At 46.6% G+C, this 17186-nt stretch overlaps 1 protein-coding gene across 1 annotated transcript in view; it reads right to left on the reverse strand.

The window, feature by feature from the left end:
* Positions 1-17186, reverse strand: part of LOC146772765 (rho guanine nucleotide exchange factor 11-like) — a 237740-nt gene that overhangs the window by 23968 nt on the left and 196586 nt on the right. The window contains 3 exon segments of the mRNA XM_085637029.1: positions 1582-2010; positions 12773-12970; positions 14952-14996. Of these exon segments, the coding sequence (XP_085493155.1) occupies positions 1582-2010; positions 12773-12970; positions 14952-14996 (672 nt within the window).

Here is a 17186-nt window from a genome sequence, read left to right on the forward strand (position 1 = left end):
AAGTTGATCAAAGAAACAACTTTGATTGTGTGACTATACGATACCAGTATAAGGACGCCTTAAATAGATTGTTCTATCTCCCAAAATCAACGACCAAGCAAAAATGAATCTGCAACATTTAAGAGCAAAAACCAGTTTGGAAGGAGAACGTATCGACCATTACTATCTTTGATCCAAAAGCAAAGGAGTCATCACTGGGAATAAGCCCATAAAACAGACAATTAAAATATTGCAATAAAACACATTAAAATCCGCATTCATAATTAAAATTCAAATAAGTATAGCATCAATTGATTCATTGGAGTTCATTTAGCAAACTTATAATAGAGTAAAACATGCAGATGTAAGTTATATTTAAAATCAATGAGCAAACCGATACATAGAGGCAAATTATATCTTCCAGTTCATAATAGCAGAGCATCCAGTTGGCCAAAGATTTAAAAGGAGGAAGAGTGTCCTGTCATACGAGTAAGCATGTCCTCCATCCCCCACGGTTCAGCTCCATGCAGGACTACTGACTGTGCCTTGGCCATGTAAATTTCTACGACTACGGACACTGGTTTTGGTGCAGTGGCTTTGTAACACTTGGTAATACAGGGCGATCCATGAGTCAATGAAAGCTCAGATTTCAATAATTGGGTTTCCAATTAGTAGATGTGTGAAACCGCGCCCCTAGATAGTCAAAGTGATTAACCTGCTGGAGCTTAGCTCCGCACATATAGAAAAAACCCTACTGTGGGATTTGTGCGTGTTTAGAGACAGGATCTTGGTTTTGTAAGCATTTACTTCCATGCCTCTAGATTCGCAGTACTCTGAGAAACTATTCAACAGGTTCTGCATCACCATGGGCATTCAAGAGAGAAGGAAAATCATCAGCAAATAATAATATGGGTGTTGGCCAACCCCCTATCCTGGTGCAGTCACGGATGCATATTAACAAGTGGTCCACCAGGTCATTAATATAAAGGGAGAATAGTGTTGGGGCGAGAACGCACCCCTGACGCACTCCTTGTGCGGTGAGTATGCGTTTAGCGAGCTCCCCATTAACCCCCATCTCACCTGTGCATAGGTCCCCTCATGTAGTCTCTTAAGGATGTTCATCAAGCAAGGATCAATGCCCAATCTGGATAGGGCGAGACACAAACTACATCTCGTGACCAGGTGAAACATGGCCCTTAGATCCACAAAAGTGATGTAAATATGGTCTTTAGAAAGGTCCAGATATTTCCATCCTATTAGATTCAAGCAAAAGGCACGGTCAATGGTGCTCACCTTTGGGCGAAAACCTGCTTGGAAGGGAGAAAGAATCCTTCTCTCATCCAGCCAGTCTTGTAGCCTAGATCGGATCTCATGGCAGAAAACATGTGGAGGTTATCAGTCAGGTCTGTAGTTATTGGGGAGGTTCCGTCTCCCTTCTTATAGATAGTGATTATTTCTGCAGCTAACCATGAAGGGGGATGCTAACACCCTCCAGGATTTTATTCAAGAAGGTATTAATATAGGGGCCATAGACTGTGGATCATTGTTGCTTAAAATATTTGAAATCCAGTATCAAGAACACCAAGCCTAATTTTAAGTTACCTTCTCTCAGAACTTTTATGCTGCCTCGTCCATGTGAACACTGCTCCTCCGAGAGCACCTGTGCTTCCAGTGGTTGAGGCTCCAGATGCTGGTTGATACTCCCTTGTTGCTGGCACTGCTGCCTTCCCAAACTGGTCATGTTCATGTCTCTGAAGCTAAGGCAATCTATAGTATCTATAGGAGCCATGCAGCTCCCAGAGCTGCTCTCTGAATGTCCTTGGGTGAAAGCTCCAGCCGGATAACACCCATCTCCAGACTCCAACCGTGTAGCCTGATGGACTGTCACAGTGTCACATGGGTGCCCCTTCCCTCCAACCACAGAGGGTGTGGGGGTCAGGTCATCCTCAGGTGCAATTTTCAAATCCCTCTCAAAGTCACTATCACTGTGTGGTGAAAGGTTCCGCAGAATCAAATGCTGTGGGATCATGACTGTAAGAAAAATGGACCATGTAAGTTTTTCTCCAAATTTTAAATGCACTTTTAAGATATTATTCCATTTTACGCCAACGCTACTTATAAATACTTGATAAAAATGAGGTTTAGGTGATATGAATTGTCAGACAGGATCAAGTGAACACGAAGTAGTATATACACAAATAACACACAATAGATACACAGTTTCTGATAGCATAACACTGTCACTGGAGATTGCAAAGAATGAACAAGACATTTTTTTAGAACCTGATTTGGGAAGTTTATTTGCATATTTAAATCATGAAATCTATCAGCTAGGCTTGCACAATTATAAAAAAAAAATGGGAGTCTCAGGGTTAGTGGTATTTGCCATGAACAAGGCTCTCGAGCAACTCAAGACTGACTTACCCTTTAGGTACTTTCGAGAACTAAATGTGTCCTCAATTTTATAGTTATTTCACTATACTTTCAAGTCACAAGGGGTGTGGATAACTGATACACACTCAACCCACCAATATGATTTTGCTTTATAACATTTTGTTTAAAAATTGTCAAAGTGATGGACGGTTTTACTTCGGGAACTACTTTAATAAAGAAAGACTTTCTTCTAAGCTTTTCGGTCAAAGGGTACTGCTGCCCCATAGTGATTTACATTAATTATAGAATAGCTGGAAGATGTGAAAATATGCAGTTAAGTTGAGTGAGAACTGTAGCACAAACTGACAGCACTTAGCTTTCACATGTACTGAGAAACAAAGGTAGGTTATTTAGGGTAGGAGAAGAACTCTACACTTCCCAAAAGGCTGATAGAATCTACGTTAATGCATCGTGGTTAAAAAAAGAAGAAAAAAGGAGGTTGAAATTACTAATTTAGTTATGTCTGGCATGTGCTGCCATGAGGAGACCATTGAAGGCAAAAAACTAGCTGTGCTATCATTAAATCACTCTGCTGTCTCTATGCTGTGTTACATAATTCCATAATTTAGCTATTTTATATTGTTTTATATTAAAGGGATTGGGATGTCTGATGGAGTGAAATGGAATGGAGCACTACACAATATTTTTAACAAACGCAGAATAGTCTTTCTGTTTTCATTGCACGGTGCTTCATATCGAGCTCTGTAAGTAAAGATTTAGAAGCACTTGCACATTGCAGGGGTCAACTGCCCAAGGCAATCGCATGGTCAGAAATAGTCAAGGAGCTCCTTGACAAAGACAGAAAATGGCAAAATGAAGAAGCCCTGAGACAACATTCTCCATGAGTTCCACCAGACCACAAGCAAGGAAAATTTATTTTAAAAAAATCAAAATGCTGATGCCCCCCACACTGTCTATAATGATAGGCAATCAATTTTGCGAATTAATCGATTCAAGGTATTTTATTATTTCCATTTTCATCCCCTTAGAGTTTCATTTCTTCATTTCTGTTCTGTTTCAGTAATGAGTGCACTGTTCATATTAGGGCATACCTTTCTCACAAGATAGAGGCTTTCTAGTCTTGTCTGGTGGCAGGCTCCAGATGGAACGACCTTGGATTATGTTACTTTGTGTAAGATATGAGCGCTGAAACCATTTTTTCTGTATTTCCTTGTTTAGCTGCACCTGCTTGGAAAATTCTTCTGTGAGCGTGTTTTCGCTTGGTTACGAAACGTACACAATGATGTTTGTTTATGCATATCGATTTCAGTTCCCCCTGCTGCATTCCTAGCTACTGGGCAGATGGGGCTCCGCTCTGAGTGTATATGAATAAACAGTTTTGGTTTTCATTCTCTACAGTCTGACCGACTCTTCATTTAGCACAGGAGCCTGAGAGGTGGTCATTAGCGAACCTGGTGGCCCTAAACGGGTTACTTCCTTCACCACATGGCAGTGGTTTAGTCTGCAAGCACAGGCTTCCCTTTGATGGAGGGCAGTAAGACTTCCAAGAGCAAGAGCGTGACTTTCAGCTTCAGAAGGTTGATATGGAACTAGTCCTCTGCTGGAGAGCAGATGCCTCTAATCTCCGCCTCTCTGAGATGGCCTCCCCATCACAGAAGCGATGCATCAGTCAACACTGTGGGATCTGGGTAGGGAAAGTACAGAGGTCTCTTGCCAACCCAATTAAGGTTCCACAGCCATCACTCACGATCTTTTGCTTTCTCCTCCAAAATCTAGACATCAGAAAGGTCCCCCTGGTTCTGAGCCTACAGGGACTTCAGACCTTTCATTTCTCATTTGGTGTGCTTGACCAGCAAGATGAAGGAGGTTATCAGTCCCTGCAGGCTCAGAGTCATCCTCAATGTGATACAGGACAGAGGTTAAACATTGGGATCATAGCCCAAATGTCCTGGCGTCTCCTCTTTGAGGCTTGGCACAAAACTACACCTTGCTCAGCATGGCTCAGATGAAGGAGAGCTTCATCGAAGGAGTAAGGTGTGACTCAGGCACACTTAAGTTGTCAGGAGATTCGCTGTAGTCTGAAGGAGGTAGATGTCTGCCTGGGGCAAACCCCCCTTCAAGAACCAGTCGTCGAGGTAGAGGAAGACCTTGAAGGAAGTAGTGGAAACAACAACCACAACTGACTGGTGTCACCAGTTCCCTCTTTAAGGCTCCTTTGATCAAAAGCCCCTGCACTTCCTGCTGCAAGAGTGACAGGCGGTTCACCGTCAGTCAAGTTGTGGCCCTGCTATCTGTGCACCGCTCCAGGGCCCAGTCTGCTTATTCTCTAAACTTCAGAAGCCGTAAACTGTCATGCCTATGAGACTGGCCTGAATGTGCCCTGAAAAGGCGGTCAACCACATCCAGGCTTGCCTGCGATTGGCCACACCGGTGCTAATAGCTCAACCAAAGGAATCAGTGATATCCAGTTTCCAGCGGATGGTGCACATGGCTGCCTTACAACCATCTTGCATTGTCTGCGAATCAAAGTCCCAGGCTTCTGTCTGAACCATGGACGTCATATGGGCCATGGAATCCCAGAGAGTGTAAGAGCAGCAGCCTAACATGCAGCTGGCTTTCACTGAGCAATGGGCCAAACTTATAGAGGAGAAAGATGCTTACTATAGGCCGCTATCCTATTCAATTCCGTGCCATGGGGAGTAGTGCTAAATGAGTGTGGGTTAACTCTAATGGCTGAAGACTGCACCACAGTGCTCTCACGAGTAAGGTATTGGGTGAGGAAAGGTGTATGGCCTGGTGATGGTGTATGGCGATATGGAGATGCACAGGTGGACCTGAGCAGAGTTTGGCTCAAGTACCTAGTAGGGGATCAGTGATAGCCTCATTTAATGGGCTCAGAACTTGACTGTCCAGGTAGCAGCACCTCCCACAAAACATTGGCTTTTAACTTCCTGAGAGTGAAGTTGAAGATCAAGAACCTTCTGCTTCCCTACGCAGAACCATAGCAAAGGAGGCACTTTCATACTTGGCAGGCCCGGCGAGGGGGGAGAACTAGTGCAGTGCCAGAGGAAGTATCCAGACCACTGCCATCTGGGATATCCTCATACAAGTTATACTCTGGGTAAAGCATTGTACTCTCATCCCCAGCATCATAGCCCCAATTTATCGGAGTCAATGCCAAATGACTCATGAAGGACATGAGGCTTTCCAGCAGGTAGAGGAACTGTGTTGGAATAAGAAGATAGGTTAAGCGGTTGAGGCCTCGACCGAGGTAGGGACAGTGCCGTCTCGGGGTTTGTCAGCACTATGGGTTGGCCGTCGTAGTCTGGGGTTGTGGTCCTGCGTAGGCAGTGGTGTCATGGAGGGGACTGGTACTAAAGGCAAGCCAGAGCCCTGAGCAGTTACAAAGGGCCTAACTGACAGAGTGGGTTTATCCGTCTGCGGAATCCTGGTTGGGAACCCTCTCGGCTCCTTAGGGCCCACATGTTAATCACAGTGAGCCAATAATGTGCCAAAATGCACCATGGCTTTGCAAATTCCTTGGTTTGCTGCAGCGTTGCCAATGTCCCTAGAAATTCCAGTTACCGAAGAGCAAGGATCAGAATCTACTCTGAAATAGGGTGAATTCAGGACAGCAACGAGGAGGCACAATGACGACCTCATGCCTTCTCTAGAAATCAAGTGGGGCTGGAGCCGACCAAGTTGTGCTTGGATCTCTTGCGCTTCTTGGTTTTTCCCAAGGATCTCAATCATGAAGATGACCTGTCACAGGAGTGACCTTGGGAGCAGGACCAGGCCCTGCCTGGGACATGGTGAGCAAAAGAATGATGGATTTAACACGGATCTCTTGACTGGGGGTGAATGTTTTGATTTGTTCTGCATTCCGTCCATCAATTGTGCGTCTTTTGCTTTCACGCCGTATGTGCGCCAGGTATGCCCAGACGTGGGTCCTGGGCTCACTGTGCCACTGGAATCAAGCTATCCTGGCTGAAGAGGGTTGAAATCCCAAAACCGGTCCTAGGATGCTTGTTTCCGGTCCAGGGAGGACCTGGCTTGGTAGTTCGGGCTGGACTGTTCCCATGAGGCACAGGGTCAAGACTGATTTGCATATGGCCAGGTATTAACTGGGGTGGCATGGTGAGCAAAAGAATGATGGATTTAACCCGGATCTCTTGACTGGGGTGAATGTTTTGATTTGTTCTGCATTCCGTCCAGCAATTGTATGTCTTTTGCTTTCTCGCCCTAAGTGCGCCAAGTATGCCCAGACGTGGGTCCAGGGCTCACTGTGCCACTGGAATCAAGCTATCCTGGCTGAAGAGGGGTGAAACCCCAAAACCGGTCCTAGGGTGCTTGTTTCCGGTCCAGGGAGGACCTGGCTGGGCAGTTCGGGCTGGACTGTTCCCATGGGGCACAGGGTCAAGACTGATTTGCATATGGCCAGGTCTAAACTGGGGTGGCATGGTGAGCAAAAGAATGATGGATTTAACCCGGATCTCTTGACTGGGGGTGAATGTTTTGATTTGTTCTGCATTCCGTCCATCAATTGTGTGTCTTATTTTTTTTTTTATCATCTTATCCAAGCACATGGTCTTGAGGTGCTTTGTCACAGACACTTGTTTGGAACATTCCCACAGGGTTTAAAGCCTGTAGATTTGGCAGGTAACGTATACGCTACCATACTGGTTTTTAAGAAAAAATATTTGAGGAAGTGTCTCAATGAGATGATGTCATATGGCCATTAGGCTCATTGTCGACATTGCTAAGTTAGCATGAGCTCTGCTGCCATGATGCTGCTTTTGCACACGTTACTACATGACTTTATTTTGCAAGACTCTGTGTGTGCCTTTCACATGAGAACCGTCTGCTTTCTGTGTTCTCTGCTTGTTCGTGGAGTTTAGCCTGCACAGAGTGTGCAAGGTCGATAAACAATGCCCCTTTTTTACTCTGTTCTGGTCAGTCCCTAGCACCTAGACAAAACATGCTTACACAGCTGCTATTGCTGGGAACTCGTGCTTTGATATTATGGGGATGCATGTTGTTCTAACAGACACTTGGAGAGGGACCTTTCCAGGGAGAAGAGCTATGCTGTTCATATGATGTAGAAATACCATCTAGGTACTAAGGTATCGGGTCTGCTGACAAAGCACAGCGATCTTCTTTTATATAATAAAACTTCTTCTAGCCAAAGGGAGGGTGGTTAGTCCTCATAGTCCTTTATCCACTGTCTGTATACAATTACATCCCCCTTTATAATCTATGGAATTGCAACAATGCTAACTGTTTTAGGTTTATGCGTTTTGCTGCTTGTAGTGGCTTGTATACTACATTATAGAGCTGTCAGGTCAAACGGGGTGGGGGGTATCCCTTAAGGAATTATACACACTCAATAAGGTCACAATGGGAGGCTTTATTGCCAATGATCCATCCACCAAAGTAAAAGGAAACACAACAACGCAAGCACAAGGTCCAGCTAAAGAATATCCTTCTTGGCTTCACCGGTTCCAGAACAGTAGGGAGGGCGGTTCCAGCTTCAATGCTCCACACTGAGTTCCAGGTTCGCTCCAGAAGACAAGGAAGATCCAAAAAGAAAAGAACAAAGAGTCAGTGGACGACAACTGAGAGTCAAACTGAGGGGGGGGTGGGTGAGATAGAATGTGAGGGGAATCACCGTTCCTGCTACAGGGGTGGAAACCAAAGCAAGTGAAGAAAGCAGTGGTGTCCTCCCGCTCTGCTACTCATTCCCTCCCGGTGTTTTAATGAAGCCCAAGACACGCTGACGTACCTGTTCCAGCCACCCTCCTCCTGGAGAGTGGTGCGTCGTAGCGCGGTGTCAGACTCTGCCGACGCTTTCTCCTGGTTCACGGGGTGTTGCGGCGTCCTCCGGTGCACTGCCAGGTGGGTGGTCCACAGTGGGCTGCTGATCTGGCGTCTTCTCGCTTCCCACCACCTCTCTCAGCTCTTCTGCGGTTCTCCAGGCTGTGCCGAGCTCCTCCCGCTTCAATCCACCAGCGTCCCCGGATAGGGTCCACAGCGCCAAGGTCACGCCTCCTAACTCCTCCTCCTGCCAGCTTCCTGGTTTGTTAAATGTACCGACCTCGTCCCGTACCTGCGTTATCAGGATATCGGTATGAACAAGGGATCCCGATTCCTGCTTCCCAGGCTCCTCCCGGCACACCCTTCCCCCAGGATTTTTCCGATCGCGGGAAATAGGGAATCGGGACAGGAAGTCCGCATTGCCTTGTTCGGTGCCCTTACGGTATTGGACCTCAAAGTGAAAGGGTTGCAGTGACAAAAACCACCGGAGCACCCAGTCGTTACATCCTTTGTTCCTCTGTAGCCAGGTTAACGGGGAATGGTCAGTGTATAACACAAAGGGCCTGCCTTCAAGGTAATACCTCAACTTCTCTTTCCCCCATTTCACTGCCAGACACTCCTTTTCTATCGTGGGATAGACCCGTTCCCTGGGGAAGAGCGTCCGGCTGATGTACAGGACAGGTCTTTCCAGGCCCTCGCTATCAAGTTGGGACAAAACAGCTCCTATACCCACCCCGGAGGAATCTGTTTGGAGGATGAATGGTTTATGGAAATCGGGAGTCTGCAATACTGGTGATGTGGTCAGGGCTGTCTTGAGAGTGTGGAAGGCCTCTTGCTCACGGGTTGTGGGGGAGTGTAACTGTGAGGAGGTGGTGGACTTTTTTAGAAGGTCAGTTAGAGGAGCCGCTTCACCTGCAAACTGAGGAATGAAACACCTGTAATAACCAACCAAACCCAAAAAGGCCCTGAGGTCACGTTTGGTGGTAGGGAATGTTGTTTCCTGTATGGCTTTTACCTTTTCCGTTTGCGGTTCTATTAAGCCCTTCCCAGGCAAATACCCAAGATATTTAACCTTCTGGAAGGCAAAACGTGACTTCTTTGCATTGATATGCAAGTGTGCAGATTGGAGTTCTGTAAATATGGCCTCTAGATGTCTCAGGTGTTCGTCCCAGGTCTTACTATATACCACTATGTCATCTAAGTAGGCCAATAAGTAGTCCAAATGCCGTGCTGGGAGAGCATCAATCAGTCTCTGAAAACTGGCTGGTGCCCCATGTAAACCAAAGGGCAGGACGATGAAGTGAAAAATACCATTGGGAGTGGAAAAAGCCGCATTCTTCTTGTCTTTAGGGTCCAAGGGGATCTGCCAATAGCCCTTGGTGAGGTTGATGGTAGAGATGTACCGAGCCTCACCAAGTAGTTCTCTCAGTGCGTCCACCCTGGGAAGGGGATAGCCGTCCTGTTTGGAGATACGATTCACCGCTCTGAAGTCAATACAGAAATTGATGCTTCCATCCGGTTTTGGTCTGAGCACGATTGGTGAGCACCAATTACTGTGAAAGGGGATTATTATCCCGGACTCCAGGATTTGGTTCACCTCCTTCTGAAGGGCCTGACGTCAGGCCTCAGGGACTCGGTATGGTCGTTGTTTAATGGTTACACCCTCTTGAGTGGGGATAGAGTGCATTGCCAGATGTGTTCTTCCGGGTCGGTCAGAAAACAAATTCTAAAAGGATATGAGCAAGGCACGAATACCATTTGTGTGGACTTGGGTCAACTCGTCGTTGATTACGGTGGCCTCAATGGTGGAAGACCTGGTATCCACAGTGGAGACCTTATGCGCTTTTTTGGTGGAGGCCCTAGCCAATTCTTGAGAAGATTAATGTGATACATCTGTGTTTTGGTCGCTGTGAGTGGTAATAAGTAAGTTGTTTTACCTATTTTACGTATCACTGGAAAAGGGCCTTGCCACTTTCCATCTCCTTTAAGGAGTTTTTTAAGGGTTAGTTTGAGATTGCCATGGTACCTCTCCACCAGACCATCGGTCTGGGGATGGTACACAGATGTCTTTATGTGTCTGATACTCAGTTGTTTGCAGACTTGTTTCATAATTCTCGAAATGAAGGGAGTTCCCTGGTCTGTAATTATGCCCCGGGGAAACCCCATCCTGGAGAACACCTCTATAAGTCTCTGAGCTATGGTAGTGGTGTTAGCAGAGTGTAAGGGCAAGGCTTCGGGATATCTCGTTGAATAATCAACTATCAGGAGGACATATTGATAACCCCTGCTGGACTTTGGGAGCGGCCCTATAAGGTCCATACCCACTCTGTCAAAAGGTTTGGCTATTATAGGGAGAGGGTTTAAGGGGGCTTTTGGTGGGATGTAGGGGTTCTTCTTCTGACATATTGTACATTCCTGACAGTACTTTGGCACTTGTGTATGGACACCTGGCCAGAAGAAACTACGGAGTACGGACTGTGACGTTCTTTCTACTCCACAATGCCCTGCAAGGAGGTGTGCATGAGCAAAAAACAGAACCTGTTCCCTGAAAGCCGTGTGGACAAGCAATTGTGGTTCTTCGCCTTACATGCCCACCCGATACAGAAGTCCCTTCTTCTCAATAAAGCAAGGATTCACCCTTTTTGGGAGTAGAAGGGCATCCTTGGCGCTGAGACTACTGTTGTTAAGCTGGGCTGCCCAAAAGTGGGTGTCTATGGCCCAAGGTTCAGAAATCAGGAGACTGTTCTGTGGAGGGGGAAAGCCTGTACTATGTCTCAGAATCCCATACATCAAATCAGGAAACCAGGGATTGTCTATACCTATGATCAGTGGTTCAGGGAGGTGGGCAAGACCCCGACATCAGCAGTAACATCTAGACCCTGTTGGCTCTGGAGTCTAATGCAGGCCAGGGGGTAGTCCTGAATGTCTCCGTGCAAACATCTAATGTTAACGTATTTCCCAGGTAGGAAAGAGGAGGGGGACACAAGTTTGTGTCGTATTACTGAGTGTTTGCAACCGGAGTCTAGGAGGGCGGTTATGGGACGATCATTCAAACTCACACGTAATATAGTGGACCGGTTTCCTGTGCGTATAGGATGGACTGAGGTAGGTAGCTTACATCCATTGGTTCTTCTTACGCTTTTTCTTTTCGTTTCCTACAAAACTTGGTAATGTGGCCCCACTCCCCACATTCAAAACATTGAGGGCCAGCAGAAGGAACAGCATCAGAACATCCTGAGCGCGGTTTTAGAGGCTCATAATCATTTTGGCAAATATTTTTTCATTTTTTCCCATTTGGATGGGCCTTGGATTCTTCTCAGGTTTTTTGGTAGTCCCTCTATTCTGGGCCCTAGCATATGAGGTGGCCATTTCTACTGCATGTTCCAGTGTCAGACCTGCATGTTGGCGTAGCCACCTTTGTGTCCCATATGGTAGTGCCTCCAAATATTGCTTGAGGTAAATCTTCTCCATTATTTCCTCTCGAGTAGTGTCCAGAGGCTTAAGCCACCGGTCCGCGGCATCCTTGATTTTATAAAAGAGAGTCTTTGGTGTGTCCCCGTTCCCTTCCGGTGTTTTAATGAAACCCAGGACAAGCTGAGGTACCTGTTCCAGCCACCATACCCCGGAGAATGGCGGCTCGTAGCACGGTGTCGGACTCTGCCGACGCTTTCTCCTGGTTCACTGGGTGTTGCGGCGTCCTCCAGTGCACTGCCAGGTGGGTGGTCCACAGCGGGCTGCTGATCCGGCGTCTTCTCACTTCCCGCCACCTTTCTCAGCTCTTCCGCGGTTCTTCAGGCTGTGCCAAGCTCCTCCTGCTTTAATCCACCAGTGTCCCTGGATAGGGTCCACAGCGCCGGCGTCACGCCTCCTAACTCCTCCTCCTGCCGGCTTCCTGGATTGTTAAAGGGTCCGACCTCATCCCGTACCTGCGTTTTCAGGATATTGGTATGAACAAGGGATCCCGAGTCCTGCTCCCCAGGCTCCTTCCGACAAGAGCACTATAGTTAAAATTTTGAACTATAACAGTGACTCTGTCAATTATTTTTGCGGACAAGTACGAGAGAGTGTGCGAAAGGGTAGGTCTTGCTTCCGCGATTCCTGAGAGAGTCGGGAGTGTTGTGTTCTGGGTTGTCTAATCACTTGTAGCTTTGTGATTGTGTAGGAGAACAAAAGTGACACTATAGCTAGTCGATTCTGGGATTTTGGGTACTGAGGCGGTAGGAAGGCTCAGCCCCTACACACCGAGGTCCTGTTTTCCAGCGCATAGTTCTGGGTATGTGCAGAATCCCTGCAACAATGATTGTTGCTCCGGATCTCCGTCAGTTTATGGGGAAAAAAGGAACTGATGTCAGTGCACTTGAGTAGTGCCTAAATACAAAACCACACACATCATATCCAAAACGGCATTGACGCGGAGCCCCCAGCGCCGCCTGCCAGCGCACGTTTACTGATAAATATTTTCTGGATCCATTCTAATGCCTGAGGAATATTCAAAAGGTGAGAAATCTACGGTTAGAAGTCTCTATCAGAATAGCACATTCATGGACAAAGAGCCGGTAACAACATGCTAGTGATCTGGACTCACCATATTCAAGTGAAGAGTCTGCCAACCCTCCTGTAATTTCGGGGGCCTGGAAAGACTTCAACGCCTCGCAATGAGGGACCTTCGCAAGATGCTTCTCTACTTCCTGTTCTTCAAATGGCGCAGTCAGGTGAGTTGGCATCAGAGGAGCCTCTTCGTCTTCGATGGACTCTATCTCCAGGTCTTTCATTAGGACAGGATGTTTTTTTGTTTTTGTTTTTTTTTTTAACTTTATTTAGCAATTGAATAGTGAACATATAGCTGTAGACATAGTACGATCAAGAGTTCACATTTTTCAGCCAATTAAATACAGAGGAGGCAGTGAGGAGAATCAAACATGACATGGCAGACAGTGCAAATATAACAGTCTTATCAGGACATAGCAGCAACCCCCGTAGTCGGATATTCACAGAAGCTACTATCATGCTGACCTCATCATGGGGGTCGCTCTTTTAGCATTTCCAGCAACAGCAGTACACCCATCAAAGCCGAGGGGCGGCCTACAAGTTCCATTGTATACCCAGCAGAGGACCCGCGGCCATGATCCAGGCCCCCATACCTCCGGAGCCCCCGATGACCCACGCCCCAAGGACTGTATGCAGTAACCTAGGTGCTCGCCTCAGCCTCCCCCGCCAGAAGATAGCATCTCAGCGGAGCCCAGATGTCCCTAGGCCGGGACGTTGGCGGCATAAGCTCCAAGAACGTGCAGTTCTGTTCTTGGCAATAGGTAAGATCCCGCACCCAGTCCTTGAATTTCAGGGCCCTGCCCCTGCCCCAGCGAGCGCGATGAATTTGCGGTGTGCCGCCTGTATTGGCTCTACATACCCCAGCAGGGCTAGAAGAGGGGAGGGCATTAATACTGTGTTGATCATTGTAGAGAGCGCCTCAAACACCTGACACCAATAACGATGCACTCCTTCGCAGGCCCAGGCCAGGTGAAGGAAATCCGCCCCAGGAGCCCGGCATCTATCGCAGCAGTCAGTGTCTCGGAGCTTATAGCAGTGAAGCCTGACAGGAGTGTGGTATAGTCTGTGAATGTATTTGTAATGTATGATTCGGAAACGGCTACTGGAGGAAATGCTCTCCGTCTGCAATAAGCAGAAATGCCATTGTTTATCCGTCAACGGGGCTGGTAACTCCCTGTCCCATTTTTCCCTAGCTGCAAGCTGCGGCGCCGGAATTAGCGAGTGTACCGATCCGTATATTTTGGAAACCAATTTAGCTGGGGCTTCGTCCGTGAGGATGCGCTGTAACGGTGCCATCTGCGGGGGTTCCTGTGGAAAGCTGGGCGTGAGCGCCTGTATCCCCTGTCTAAGCCGGATATAGAAAAAAACGTCAAGCGGAGAGGGGTCTAAGCTCTCATAGAGGTGTTCCATAGAACGAAATGCGCCATTGTGGTACAGGTCCCCCCAAGTCGCAACATGGATAGTGTGAAGCAGTTTCCGGAATCCCGCCTCCTGCAGCAGGGGCATACTTGGGTGGTAAACAAGGGGCAGAAGCGGCGCGTACACCAAGTCATGCCCCAGTGAGGCAGCCAATTGATTCCATGCGGATACTGTGCTAGTCAACGTTGACGGCGTTTTATCTCTCCCCAGCACTGGGATATACAATGCGCCTTCTATGGGGATTGGGTGTGCCAGCCAATGCTCAGCTGCGAGCTGTGGCATATATCTGGGCTGCCGTATCCAGTAGTAGGCGAAATGCGCCTGGGCTGCCCGATAATACAGCTCAAAATTGGGGACCCCAAAACCGCCCTGATCATAGGGCTTGACAAGAATATCCCATTTGAGCCGGGGCGACTTACCGCCCCAAACTAGTCTTATGAGCTTGGTGCGAAGTTTCTTAAAAAAAAAGGCACCAGGATGGAATGGAATATTCAGAAACAGATACAGCAGCACCGGTAGTATTATCATTTTAATCAACGATGCTCTGCCGGCCATGGACAAGGGCAGGGTAATCCAGCGAGTAACGTAGTCCGCAATGCGGGTAATTGACGTGCCATAATTAGCCCGCATGAGCTCCTCCCTATTTTTTTCTATTTGTATACCCAGGTATTTGAAATCCCCCTCGCACCAGGCGAGGGGGTAGTCCAACCCGAACCGCTCAGTGGAGGCCGTTAGGGGGAACAGACACGACTTGCTCCAATTTATCTGGACCCCGGAAATCCTACCTAGGACAGGATGTTTTGCTCGTCTCAGCAGTTCTCCTGAATTGTGATCATCAAGACATGTGAACAGCATAATTGTTAGAAAACATGCTTTACAATTCGACGGATGCAGCAATATTGCTATAGAGTCCTTTCTTGGATAAATAACATTCAAATAAAATATGTTCTTATAACTTGAATGAAGTCCAAGGGTGCAAACTAGCAATAACCTGAGAAGTTGCAATCAAGACAAACTGCAGTAATGATAAGAACTATAGTTAGTTTACAACCAAGCAGCTACATTATGATGCTGTAAGGACTGCCATCTTTAAATGAAAGACTCTACTATGTCCTAAAAGGCGATTAGATGAACAATCAACAAAACCATTTGGTGGGATATTATCAGATAAGCAACCAGAAAATCATTTTTGTGTTGAAAAGCACTCTTATGATTTGGCCTTCTACTATGAAGATCGCTGCCTTTGTCATTATGCATTCAATTCATACCACTATTTCCAACTAAAGCATTTTTCTTTCTTAGCAGTAAGAAGAGTTGAATTTCTGACAGGGGTATAGGCTTTAGTTGCTTTTGAAAGAGGCAGAAACAATACCGAGTACAGAATGGCAGCAGCTATTAACCTGAAGTCCACCAAGCCTACCCAGGGGGTCACTGAATGTTTAGAAAATGAAATAATATTAGCAAATGTATAACATTTACATACTTAAAAAGGAAAAAGGAAAACTGAAAATGTTAAAATGTTCTGTAAATTTCAAGGAATTTAAAAATCGATGGTTAACAAATTAAGTTGGAATCCATAGATTGAATTGTGGGAGCAGGTCAACTGCAGCAAACTGCATCTACTATGGACGATTGGTGGCTCAAATGAAACACTGGTGTACACTGACAAAAAGAGAGCATGCATTAGGAGCAAAAAAAAGTCTTACGTTGAAGATTAGCGTATTGCTTCGACTTTTAGAAATAAAACTAACGACTTTCCACTTGAAATAAAAAACTTGATTTTCGCATTTTTCAAAATGAAGGATCGAACTGTAGAATGATCAAACCTCAAATAATATTTATTGAATAGACTGTATTGAAATGCTGGAAACTTCCACTTTTCAGGTCTGGTCTGGCAATAGAAAGGCAGCAAAAGAATGAAGCCAAAACCTGATACACACATGCAGAAGTATGGCCATGTGGTTCATTGTTGGCTCCGTACCACCCTGGAAGTGATAGAGAGGAGCCGCACCTAAGCACCACCCTTTTGTGCAGATATCAGTGTCTTATTGTTTTTATTTTCCATTCCCTTAGATGGGGAGCATCAGCAACTGTAGGTGCAAGTGGGCTGAATTGTAACTTGGGACCTTTTTAGATGTTAAAAAGTAAGACACTCCACAGAACAGCACTGGTGGGAGAGCATTGAGGGATCTGCAGTTATATAAAGTATCCACTAGAAAGAGCATTGTCAAAGGTAAGTTACTTGGTATTCTGATGGATCCTTCAAAGCACAAAATTCCTTATGTTAGAATAGATAGCAAAGCAGCACCTCCCCAGGTGGAGGGTCTGTGGAGTGGACTCAGACCAAAAATCTTTCAAAGCAATGCAAGCAAAGTGCCTTCCCCCAGACCTGGCTGTGAAGGCAGTATTGCTGCGTAAAGGTAGGCAATGAGGCCCAAGACGTGGCCTTGGTAGATGTCAAGGACAGATACTCTAAGAGCCAATGCAGTGGTAGCAGCCTTAGTTCTGGTAGAATGCACTGTCAGAACTTCTAGGGGTTGCTTCTTGGCCAGTACACAGCCGATCTTCATGTAGCGGACCATCCACCACAAAAGGGTCCTTTTCTACATGGCCATCCCTTTTTTCACCCCCACAAAAACCTGATTGTTCATATGGTGTTCCTTGGCACCATCAATGTAAAATCTTAAGGTGCCCTTCGAGCCCACTTGATACAACCTCTCCTCCTTTTTGGACGAGGTGAGGAGGAGCAAAGAATGCTGGCAAAGTGATGGACTGCCCAACGTGAATGGAAGTGACCATTTTGGCAAGAATGCTGCCCGAGTACACAGCATCAACTTGTTTGGACAAAACGAGTTGTACGGCAGTTGCACTGAAATCACCTGGGGACGTATTATGTAAAGGGCACACTTTTCCTGTTTGTGCCCCATGCACCTGTTTTAAGATATGCCAGGCACAAACAGGGATTGTTGGCCCTATTTCATGGAATGTGCTGCCCCCAGCACAGCCCGTGAACTCAAGCTGTTCTCTGGGTA

This window comes from Triturus cristatus, chromosome 12 (assembly GCF_964204655.1).
Source record: "Triturus cristatus chromosome 12, aTriCri1.1, whole genome shotgun sequence".
NCBI classification, from domain to species: domain Eukaryota; kingdom Metazoa; phylum Chordata; class Amphibia; order Caudata; family Salamandridae; genus Triturus; species Triturus cristatus.